Here is a 12,969-nt window from a genome sequence, read left to right on the forward strand (position 1 = left end):
CGGTGCGGGGCACGTTAGCACTCGCTGGCGCAGCGCATGGTGCAGCGCGGGGGGAATACTACGAAAACATTTCGCGGTATTCTCACGCTCTAACTCCGTCGCTTCGGAGTTCGCGAAATATTACAAGTTAAAATAATCAAATAATCAGGTGTAAACTAAGCTTTTTGCGGTCACTGCCGCACTCCACCTGATGATCGAGGGAAAATCGGAGGAGGAAGGGAGCGGAGGAATGCGTTCCGTTACAACTCTCTTAATATTTCCCTAATCCTTCTCTCCTTTCGTATCTCTTCCACTTCACCGTCTCTCATTCTCAATTTCTTGAAAACTTCAATGAATTCCTTTCTGCCTTTTAACATCCAGACTCATCTCCTTATTCTTCTGCCCCTCTCTTCCTTCCTCTTTTTCTTTCCGTTTTTTTTTATCCACACCATCAGAGGTTGATGGTCCATCTATACACTCCGATCTCCATCCTTTTTAACCTCTCTTTCATTTCCATACTTCCTATCACGTAATCAATAACTGATTCTCCTCTACCGTATACGTCCAAGCTTCATTTCTATTCCTTTCCACGTTCCCGTTAAATATTGTCCATTCTATTTCCTCTAGCAGCACTTTTCCTTCTCCATTTCTTCTTGTCCTTAGATTTCTTTCCTCCTTCTCCCTCTTTCCAATTTCGCTTATCCACTCCCCTACTTTCCTCTCCCGTTCTGACATTAAAGTCCCCTCCTATTATAATTCTTATCCTCTCCTCCCTTTCCTTCACCCACTCCCTCACACTTTCCAGCTCTCTATCCATATCCCCATTTACATACATTCTCACTATCCTCCAATTCTCTCCATTCAATTCTACTTCAATCGTCATTAAACCATTGTCCCCCTTCTCCTCTCTTCTAATTAATTTTTCGTCTCACTCTTATCAGCATTCTTTCCATCGCTCTTCCTTTCTTACTTTTCTTCTTCGCCATCTGTAGTTACCATCTAACCTTTCGATATATATTCCTTATATCCTTCCCATCCCTTTTCATCCATCCAAGTCTCGTTCATTAACACAATATCCCACTTCATTATCTCTATCCAAAAGTCCTTTCCCTTATTAGCGAGCCCCGCCACATTCCAGAACGCTTTCTCGCTAAATTCTCATTTCCTTCCTTACATTCTGCTTCCCTACACCCCCCCATTCCCTCTTACTCTTCCTGCTCTCCTTCTTCTTTCCGTTGTTCCTTTCTCCCTTCCTCCCTTCCCTCTCTTTGAATCTCTCGTATTCCCTCCTTTTCCTTTTCCCCCTTCTTCCTTTTTTGAACCCTCTTAGCTCTCTCAGCTTCTTTCCCGGGCATATCTCAATCCCCCCCTCTCTTCTCGTTCCACATCCACCATATCCTCTCTATCCAAATTTCCCCTATTCCATCCTTACCCTTTTGCCCTCCGCGCCCTCTCTCCTTATGTTCTATTTTATTCTTCTTTCTTCCCATGTCAAATCTTTTATCCAAATCTCCTTACCAATTAACTTATTTTTAATGTCTCTTCTCATCCCCTCATTCTCAAATCTCATAATCATCATCTCCTCTTTCTCTTCACTACCTGCTTCCACTTTTTTCACCTTCTCTATTTTAATCTTCACTCCCTTCAAAGGCTCCTGCCACTTTCTCCCTCAAACTCCTTTCTCTTTTTTTCAACCCTTTTATTATAATGCTTTTTCTTCTCTCCCTCCTCTCCCTCATTTCTCATCTTTTTTCCAATCCCTTAATCTTTTTCTTCCATTTCTCCATTTTCCCTTCTTGTCTTCCTTTCTTTCCAGCTTTTCTTCTGCCCTCTCCGCACTGACTTTCTCCTCGCTATCTTCCTTCTTTCCTCGCTATCTTTATTTCCTCCATTTCCCGTTCCATTTTCTCAATTCTTTTTCTAAGCTGTTCCCTCTCTTTCTCCCACCTTTCTTCCTTAGTCCTCATCTCCTCTCTCAATTTCTCTACTTCGTTTCTCATCGCCTCTTTTTGCCCCTTCGCCACCTCTCTTATTTCCTCTTTCATCTTTTCCTTCAATTCCTCCAACCAACTCCTTAAATCATTATTTGCTTCCCTTCCCTCCGGCAATCTTATTATTTAATTACTTCTCTTAAATATATTTTTCTCCTCCTTCATGTCCTTCCTTAGCAAATCCCTTTTTCTCTTCATAAAATCCTCCACATTATTCCCCTCACTCTTCTTAGCATCTTTCCCTATTACATTTCCCTACCATCTCTCCATCTCTGTATTACGTACTCTATACTTTCTTTATATATCTATATATCTATGCCTTCTTTATATTTCTTCTCTACCTCTCACTACCTCTATCCCACACTCTTTGTCCACTCCTGCTACACTCTTATCACTTTCCATTGCTCCCTGTCCACTCCCTCATCCTACTCTTCCTCACTTTTATGGTCTCTCTCTACATTCCACCCTCCACTCACGCTCACTCTCTCTCCTCCATTTCGCTCTCACTTTACCCTTCGCAAAAATTCATCACTTCGGCTTATCCGACGAGAAACGAAAGTCCGATTGTAATTTTATTATATTATAATATTTCAATGTAATGTAAATGTATATTACTTTCTATTAATAAAATAATGTTCGAAAATTTTTTAAATCATAATCCATGAAGATTTAATGATATTTTAATAATCTATAAACGAGATTATTATTTATTTGTCATGTTAAATCACATTTTTAAGGCTTTTTCGCAATACAACATGAGTTATATAACGTTAAAAACAAAAAATGACATGCAAAAGTTTTTTGCGTCGTATTGCTTTATTTGGTATCTTTTCCTTAAAAACATAATATTTTCATATTCTTAAAATTTGTAAAAAATATTAAAAAGTAAGATGTTTGTTCAATAGATCGCAAAAGTATAAAATAATTCTTGAAATATAATAATAGTCACTATTCAGTTATTAGAAACAATTAGCTCCAGTGATTTGGTAATTCTTCGGTGCAAAAAACATTTTGCTTGTCATTTCTTGCTTCTGATGTTATAATTCAATATAGCTGCAGCAAGAGAGCCTTAAGCATTACATTTTTTTTTAAAAAAACGTGATTCTGAGAAATAAATAATAATATATATGTATATCGGTTACATATATAACAATATATACATATACAGGATGTCCTGTAGCACTGGACATCCATTTCTCATCGCTCGTGAGAAGGTAGACAGGAGCGAGATAAATGAAATGTCTTATACCATTTTGCGATATTTGCAATAATTTTCGAGTTATTAAATATTTAAGTTGCACAAATAAGAGCGCGCGAGGAGAAAGCGCTCGCCCGCCTGACCTGTAGCCTGACTTCGTATGTGGCCGCAAACGGCGTTTTACGCCAATTTTTAATCTTGTTGACACGTGCTCCGAACATATTCGGAGAACAGGCGAAGAAATAGACGCGAATCCGCGATGGTATTCCTCTCGCGCCGTGTTCCTCATGCTCCGCGCCTACAAGCGTTAGCGCGTTCCGCGTCGCTTCTATTTCTTATAGCTAAAAAGCCAATTATCCGATTCTTTTCTTTTTCCGATTCTGAGGAGGGAGATACATCCCCCGATATCGACCAATCTGACTGATCCGACCAAAAATACCGAGATCGATCTCGGGTATAAAAAAGCATCGCTTTCCACAGAAAACATCTTTTCCTGTTTTCGGCTCTTGAGAGAACAAGTTCTCGGAAAAACCTCGCCAAAGAGAAAACCGAACTCAGAATTCGCACATGGCAAAAGCTAAAGACTTATTGGGAATCTCCCCAACGCACCAAGTCCGCTTGATCCGGCTTAGCTGTCGCTAAATTCCTCCGCCGAATATTGGGGATCATCCCCCGGTACTTCCGAAAACCCTGACCCGAATTCCAACCACTAGGGCACATTCCGGTCTACTCAGTACGCTCGGCAACTCTATTGTCGCCGACGAGAACTGCGAGATCGGGACCGTCCGGATCTGTGCAACCAGAGTGGCGTATCTCCGACACGATCAACCCTCTCGGCGGTGATTCGCCATGAATCTAATAAAACGCTTGTGAAATCGAGATTTTCACAACACCCGCCGTGACAAACAAATATTGTTGACAGCTCGCGCGACGTGCATTTACTGCCGCGCGCCCGAATTACAGCGCGACCAAACGTCTCATTCCGACCGCCCGAACGACAACTCTTTCTGCGAATATTCGAATACACGTTGCGAAACGCTGTACGTCCGATCACGGTCAGATTTTGTACAAAAATCAAATTGCAATTATTAATAAATCTTTGTTAGAATAATAGCTTCGAGAAGAGATAGCTTCTTTCTTTCTGTGTCTCCAACGTCCTCGCTTTCCCCCGGCGATCGACTGATCGCTATCCGTGCGGGAACACGAAATCGTTTTAAGGATAATCAACAAAGCATAAATTCTCGTGCTTTTTTTTAAGTATAGAAAAGAAAGATCTGTGCTTACGCGTTACGAGATAGGTGATGCTTCTCGAAAAATTTGATTATATTATTGAATACCGCTCAGACAAGTCAATGCATCACGTTGACGCATTAAATAGAAATCCGCCACAAGTTATGTTGATTGAGGAAAATCATTTAAGTCTTGTGATGTGAATTTTAAAACCACATGACGATTAAGATTTACAACCTTTCCTTAAAACACTGATGCATAGCAATGATTTTGTATTGCAGAGCAGAGTATTATATCGGAAGATACAATGATGATCTATTGTTAGTCGTGTCTAAATTTATGTGTTATGACATAATTAAACAATGTCGTGATAAGGATCATTCCATAAATAAAATAGAGTGAATGATCAAAAAAAGAATTTTGATTTCTATATATGTGAAATAGATTTGATAGATTTGATTGAAAGTCGTAAAAAACTATATTTTTTGTATAGTAACCGAACGTAATAAATGGCAGGCAGGAAGATTTATTACATAATATTCTCAAAGACGTTACTTCACTTATTACATTTCATATTGACCATTTAGGATCCCAGTACAAGGAAGTCACGCTTACATATTGATAATAATTGAGTTTTACAAAATTTATGTGATTTTATTCACTTGATCGACAACTTCAAAAATAATATCACAACTAGAGAAATGATTCGCTGTGTTCGAAAATCCACAAAAAATCATCAACAGAGGCATTACGTTTACATCTTCAAAAATTACTGTGCTAATGAAAAAATTAATGTTCTAATAATAATGGGGGGATAATAATAAGTGGGGTGCAAGGCACAGGATGCGACTCCCATAACCTCTTCTGTGCATTTGCACAGTACATTTGTCAACCTCACCTTCTAGTACAGTGCCTAGACACTCGGCCCTGTTACCATCGACGAGGCTCTGACGACCGAGCACTGGCGGTATAACGAGTCACAAATAAAGTAAGAGCGCAGGAAATGGCGCTCGCTCAGTACAACATCTACACCCTAATGAAAGCCAATGTCAGAACTTTAAAGTGGCAGCCCCTCGGCGGATGTGGTCTAATAACTCGCAGTTCCCGCTTAAAAACCATAACTATTAAAGAAACCAAGAGAAGAAGGCCGGATTTTGAGAGAACGACGACCTTTGGTTTGAAAAAGGACATGATTATAAGATTCTGGAACGTAAGAATACTCTATAAGACTGGAAAGTTGAGGCAACTCGTGGCAGAAGCGAAAAGATGTAAACTGGATATTCTGGGGATGAATGAAGAAACGAGTTCGAGAGGTAAGAACTACAAATAGACAAGTCTTTCTGTATTCCGGGAAGCCAAATGAGAGTGATCGACATTAGAAAGGGAGTAAGAATACTGAGTAGAAAAGTAAGAAATAGCCTGCTTAATTGGAGGCCCATTTCATCAAGGATTATTCTCGTTACGTTCAGAGGAAAGATAAAAGATGTGACAATTATTCAATGCTATGCATCAGAAGAAGCTGAAATAAAAGTGAAATTATATGCACAACTAAAAGAGACTATGCGAACAATCAAGAAAAAAGATATAGTCATTGTTATGGATAATGCAAAAGTAGCAGCTGATAACCTAGGCCTAGAACAAGTGATGGATCGGTATAGAATAGCTGATAGAAGTGATAACGGAGAAAGACTGATAGACTTTTGCGCTAATAATGATCTAATCGGCAGCTCTATCTTCCCTCATAAGAGATGCCATAAAATGTCATGAGTGTCCTCTTCATATTCAAAACCAAATCGACCACTTTACCACCAGAAGAAAGTGGAAGAGATCTCTACTGGACGTCAGAAACTGGAGGAGTGCGGATGTAGATGGCGACCATCACCTGATGACTGCACGCATCCGCATTAAAATTGCGGCTAACAGGAAAACATATACCCCCAGCGAAGAAGATTCGATGTAGGGAAACTGCGCGAAGAGAGATACAAACAACAATTCAAAGTGACATTATCAACAGGTTTGAGGAACTGCGAATGGAGAAGAATGATAACATCGAGGAGCAAGATAAAGAGCGCATTTACGCACAGCAGAAAGAGTACTATCGACAACCTAGAAGGAAAAAATGGATGACTACGAACATCTGGAAGCTCATAAGAGAGAGAGAGAGAGAGAGAGAGAGAGAGAGAGAGAGAGAGAGAGAGAGCTGAAACTCAAACTGAACAATAGTAGAACCCAAAAAGCTGAACTCCAAACAGCTTACCTAAACAAAAAACGGAAAGTAAAGAAGAGTACAGTAAGATGGACCGCAAGCAGTGGATAGTCAATTTAACTCAAAGAGCGGAATCCGCATCAAGTGATAGGAGAACATGAAGGAGTTGTACGATATCACGAAGACGCTAACTGGGAAAACTCATTCGGAATCGACCAATTAAGAACAAAGAGGGCACACTTTTCACTAATGAGGAGGAGCAATTGACCAGGTGGCGAGAAACACTTTGAAGAAATACTAAACCAGGGAAATGCAGAAAATGAAACTTCTGAAGAGAAAGAAGAAGATAACACATCAAGTTGCGACATAGGATCCAAGTCATTCTCGAGGAAGGAAATTAAAACATCAATAAAGCAGATCAAGAACGGAAAGGCACTAGGCATTGACAACATTGCGCTAGAACTATTATCGGTGGATTGCGACTGATCTCCTGCATCCGCTGTTTAACAGGATATGGTGCTGGAAGTATGCCCAAGAAATGGAGAAAAGATCTTTTGATCAAAGTACCAAAGAAAGGAGATGCAATAATTGCAGAGGAATCACATTGCTATCAATTCCCAGTAAAGTGTTGTCAAGAGTGATTCTCAACAGAATCAAATTCCAAGTGAAAAAACAATTCAGGAAAGAACAGGCAAACCTCAGGAGCAATTGATCTTGCACAGATCAAATTAATACACCCCGGATTATTATCGAACAATCAAATGAATTCATTTCTCATTTACACCTTTTGTGAACTTTGAAAAAGTCTTCGACTCCATAAAACGGAGTAGCATGTGGAAGGCATTAAAGAGATTTGCTATACCCGAGAAAATCATTGAAACCATCCAAGAGGCCTATAACGACTTTACATGTAGGATCGTACACCAGGAGAAAATCACGGAACCATTCGCAGTTAATTCCGGTGTGAGACAGGGATGCATCTTGTCACCCACCATTTTCCTGGCCATGCTTGATGAAGTTATGAAGAGTATCACAGAGGGGAAGAAGAGAGATATACAATGGAGACTCATCGAAAGATTGGAAGATCTGAACTTTGCAGACGACATCTGTTTGTTAACATAGAGCTACACTGATATTGAGGGAAAACTTCGAAATCTTGAAGCGGAGGCCAGAATAACAGGGGTAAGGATGAATATTGTTAAAACCAAGAGGATGAAAATCAACACCAAAGACCAAAGAGAAATCTATATAAATAACAAGAAGGTAGAAGAAATGGAAGAGTTCACATACCTCGGCAGTGTTGTGACCCGGGAAGGAGGGGCAACCGCAGATGCCAAAGCAAGAATCCGCAAAGCAAACGCGGCCTTTATCCAACTTTACTCACTAGGGAGGATGAGAGAGATTTCAAATAGAATCAAACTTCGCATCTTCAGGACCAACGTTAAGGCGATATTATTATATGGTTGTGAAACCTGGAAGGTTATCTCAGAAATCACTAGGGACCTCCAAGTCTTCATCAATAGATATCTGCGAAGGATATTGCGCGTCTTTTGGCCAAGAGTGATCTCCAATGAAGAACTATGGAGACAGACGAAAAAAGAACCTATAGACAAACAAATTAGGCGCAGGAAATGAAATTGGATTGGACACACTCTAAGAAAAAATCGGAGTGCAATAGAGAGACAGGCCCTGTTTTGGAACCCCCAGGGACATCGAAAGAAAGAGAGACCGCGAATATATCATGAAGAAAAACGGTGGAGAGGGAAGCAAAAAGGGCGGGAAAAACCTTCGAAGAACTAAAGAAGTTGGCTGGGAACAGGGTTCGCTGGCGCAGCTTTGTCAAGGCCCTGCTCTGATTAAAAGCGAAAGGAAGTGACTAAATAAAGGATGTACCGCATAGTAATGAACAAATAGAACGAATGTAAAACGAGTGTAAAACGAATTATTATTTCTTTATTTGATAAGCTTTCAATGTCTTATTTGAAAATTGATACAAATATGTGCCACTATAAAGTGCAATAATGTTTGAATTTTACATCTTCTAGGAGTACGGGATTAATCCCATTTGAATTACTAATTGGGCTCTAGTCAATGTGACTACGAGATAATTTTGAGCTGAGAAAACTTATTAAAAAGGATTTGATAAGATTCGATATAAGAAAAGCGATTAAAATTACGTGAATAGGCTAAAAATGCAATTGAGAAAATACAGCGCAAGAATTGCTTGAGTAACCGAAAGCAAAAAAAGCGGATATATATCCAGAAGATAATCTAGTCATCAAACTTATAATACTTTTAGAGAATTTAACTCGAAATATTTAAGACTACGTGATTGTAAAAATTTTGTAAATCAATCGATGTATTTAAAGTCAATGAATATAAAGGACTAAAAGTAGCGTTTCCATTGGTTATATTAAAAGTTAACTCATGAATATTTAAGCGACATTGATTGTACTGACGACAATTTTGATTGCGATTATGTAACGATTAGTGACATGACATGTCCTATTTGATCAGAGACCAATGTCGAATTAGTATGATCGAATATAGAAGCAGAAGATAGTGCGTTTATATACGCATGTTTCGGCATGTATGTTTTGATCCGTGCCGCAATTGTCGGCATAAGAGTTCAGAAAATGCAATGACGTTTCGAGTGCGTAGCGATGTAGATTATTGGTGAGAAGCGATAAGTGATAGCCCGATTGTTTTTATCTTATATCTTTTATCTTTTATCGGCTACTAGATTACAATCGTGCTCGTGAGCAGCATAATCAATCGATAGGAAGCTGAGCTAATGCGTAAGGACTAATGAATGATGTGTATAATTTTTCCAAAACTATTAACTCTTACATATTATACTCATTATATTTATTATAATAATGTCTTTTCCTTTTTCTTTTTTCTCCTAAGATCATATTTGCGTATTATAAGATGGTACAGAAAGACAAGATCTGCAACAGTATTTAGTCTGATGTAACATATCACTCGATGCGGATTATTATATGGAGCTCGTTACTCATAATAATATACATGTATCTTTCCCTCTCTCTCTTTTCCCACCTTTTTTCTCACCTCTTTCTCCCTTCCTTTTCCCTCTTTCTGTGTTATGCATGCATCCAGAAATAAATAAAAAAATCATAAAATAGCTAAGAATTTATTATATATGTTTTTCTATCAGAAAGGTGAAATTAACGAATAAGAGAAACATAATGATATTTCAAATATATGATTCAAACACATTTATGCAAATTATTTCCAGAAGTTCAAGAAGTCTAGAAACCCTATTAGGTATTATTATTATTATAAGTAACTCTATCATTGTTAGATTTATCAAATGCTTCGAAATTTTTCAATTAAGAAACATCAACATTAACGAGAACATATACGAAATGTAGATTTTCATGTTTGATACTTTGAAAAAAAATGACTGTTAAAGGAATGTAACTTGAATCTGAAGTTTCTCAATAGCTTGTCAAAAGATATTGGAATATGGTACAATATATCTATTTACAATATTTTAACTATTACTATAGATAGAAAATATTGCTTTAAGCACTATGAAACTAAATGGTATTCTCTTTATTAATGAGAGAACAATTTGATTGCGTAAATTACTAGATAATATGAGTGTCATTAGACAAATCATTTAATGATTGACCAGTAAGGTTTTACTTAATTAGTAAAGAAATCGGTATTGCATGAATATGCCACATACATTTTAGTTTAACACTTTATTCTTGAAATAGTAGAAAGTTACGAGATGGATAAACAATAAATGTTTATATTCTTGTATTATAAAAAATCAATAATTTTATAATGAAAAGGTATACATAAAACAATTTCTTACCATTATAACATTTGATTTGATTAAAAAATCTCAGTAAAAATATATCTAAGTTAAAAAAAAGTCTAATTAAAAAGAGACTGAATAAGAAAGTTTACTGTAATGAATCAAAATAATGAATTACTTCGTTTATTTTTAAGACATACTAATTTGTGGGACTTTAATTCTTTTAGAATTATATAATTCTTTCGTTTCTTTTTGTGTCTTTTTTTTATTTAAGTGAATTATATTCTATTTATTTAATTTTTGATAAAGTTGTGTTTAGATACATAAGTGTTAATGTACTATAATATATATTTAAGTTTATAGAATTGTTATTCAGATATAATTTCTATACTTTTTTTAATACTTTTGATAAATATTTTCTATGAAAGCTAAAAATTAAAAAGGATTTTTACCATTTGTGACGTTTCCAATATATTGATTACTTCTGATGGTTGTAAATCACATAATGCTTTCCGATTGATTGCGGTAATCTTATCGCCAGGTAAAAGTATGCCACTTCGTTCGGCAGGACTACCTGCTTCCACCAAACTCACTATATAATTCATGTGATCATCATTCAATTTAAGTGCAAGCCCAAAACCACGATGATCCGGCCGCAGAACAACTGTCAAACTTTCTTTCATTTGAAAAGTCTGGTTTGAATTCTGAGTTTGTAACTGTGCTTTTCTCTTAGCTGTTTTCGTGCTTGGAAGTCGCGGTAGTATTTGCAATTTGGCGATGCGACAACTTTCGGAATTGTATCTAAGCAATTTAGCAGCAGTTATCACGTCCTGAACAGATATGTCATCCACTGCTAATAGCCGATCTCCTGCTTGGAGAGCACCACAGCGATCTGCTGTGCTCGCCGGACGAAGACTGTCGATATAAACTCCATTTAATGTTTCTTTTACTGTTAAACCAAGCTCTCCTGAAAATATCCAATTTGATTTAATGTTGATCAAAGTTTAAGTTTATTTTACTTATTTTACTTCTAAACTAAAAATATTCATAAGCATTGCTATCATTTAAGTTATACAGAAATTTTGCTGAATATTGATTTGAAGTTTATATGTACTTATATATAGGTAAAAAGATGAAAATATAGAAATTTTTATTAATTTTTAATAAATAAAATCATCTTTCATAAAATGGTTTTCGGCTTTTCTTGATATATTGGATAGGTTAATAATTTTTAATAATAAAAAGGTGCGATTTTTGGAGCATTGATAGATGGTTTTTGGCGTTTTGAACTTAAAGCTATTTTCAGTTCAAGCTTAGAAGCGCATAATGTAATAAGTGATATTTCAACTTACATTTAAAAAGTGTGAAGATTGTGTTTGGTTGTGTTTTGTGTTTGGCATCATTTGAAAAATGGATACAGGTATAGTGATAAGGGTCACCAGTTATGGAAGATATATTATATATACGGTAGCGCAATGTTCGCAAGTGTGAGTATTGAAGAGACGTGTAATAGGTGTGTGGAGATAGGTGTGTGAAGGTTAAGGCTGGATCCTCATGCAGACACCGGCGCTTTGACACACAGAACGCTAATTGGTGAAAAATGAGTGGTGGGAGTAAATAGTACTTACTGCGCCTCGAATACTTATTATTTGCGCTATCGTATATATAATATATCGCTCTTAATTAGCGCTTTCCAGCCTAACTATTCGACACACTAGAATATAACTAGAAATCGATTTTATGCCTTTTCTGTACAGCATTTACGAGTAATGTTTAATGAACGAGTAATGTTTTGATCACTCTTTAGTTATATAATATGATTGTGAATGCAGAATTCCGTTGATTATAGTTTTGATTCTGATATTTTTGATATATGCACGATTGAAATAATTAACAAAATGTGCATATAGACATTTACGAAAAGGACTATATTTTATTGCATTGTTACATACACAATTTATTACATAATTTATTCTCTTGTTTACTATCACACATCAAATTTATTTCGGATAAATTTATTTCTCGAAATCGACCGTTGCGAGGCATCACACGTAAGACGAGGTACGTACATGTGCGCTCGACAACATTGGGTTGGCAGAGAGAACAGAAATCATCCTACTCTCTCGACGCGTATGAGAAGGAAATAGAAATATTATCGTACTCTTTCGCGCTTCATGCACCGTGCGATCGTCGAGCATCTTCGACGTTATGTTTGATCACCGCTCGTTATTTTTGATATATATAGTATGAATTAAAAAGAGTAAGCAGATATGAAAATAATGTATGAAAAAATTAAAAAATTGTTATATCCTTTACTTGTCATATTCATAATGACCTGTTATATAATTTTATAAGATTATAATAACTGAAGAGTCTAATAAATGAGTGAGAATAAGTACGAAATTATTTTCTTATTACAATCTTATTGTATATATATATATATATTCCAACTCTTAAAAATGGAAAATTTATTATATTTCAGATAATTAATTACAAATTACAAGTTACGCATACTTTTGCTCATATCAAATAAAAAGAAGAGAGAAAGAAGAAATAATTTGATTATTTCATTTAT

At 36.5% G+C, this 12,969-nt stretch overlaps 1 protein-coding gene across 11 annotated transcripts in view; it reads right to left on the minus strand.

Moving 5' to 3' along the window:
* The window catches only part of Grip (Glutamate receptor interacting protein), a 256,270-nt gene that overhangs the window by 59,816 nt on the left and 183,485 nt on the right, over positions 1-12,969 (minus strand). For all 11 annotated transcript variants that reach the window (XM_089073303.1, XM_089073301.1, XM_089073299.1 and 8 more), the window contains one exon: positions 10,847-11,361. In XM_089073303.1, coding sequence (XP_088929429.1) covers positions 10,847-11,361 — 515 coding nt within the window. The remainder of the gene's footprint in view (positions 1-10,846; positions 11,362-12,969) is intronic.

The sequence above is a fragment of the Pogonomyrmex barbatus genome, unplaced genomic scaffold (assembly GCF_055798465.1).
Source record: "Pogonomyrmex barbatus isolate J1 unplaced genomic scaffold, ASM5579846v1 scaffold15, whole genome shotgun sequence".
In the NCBI taxonomy this organism is placed as follows: Eukaryota; Metazoa; Arthropoda; class Insecta; order Hymenoptera; family Formicidae; genus Pogonomyrmex; species Pogonomyrmex barbatus.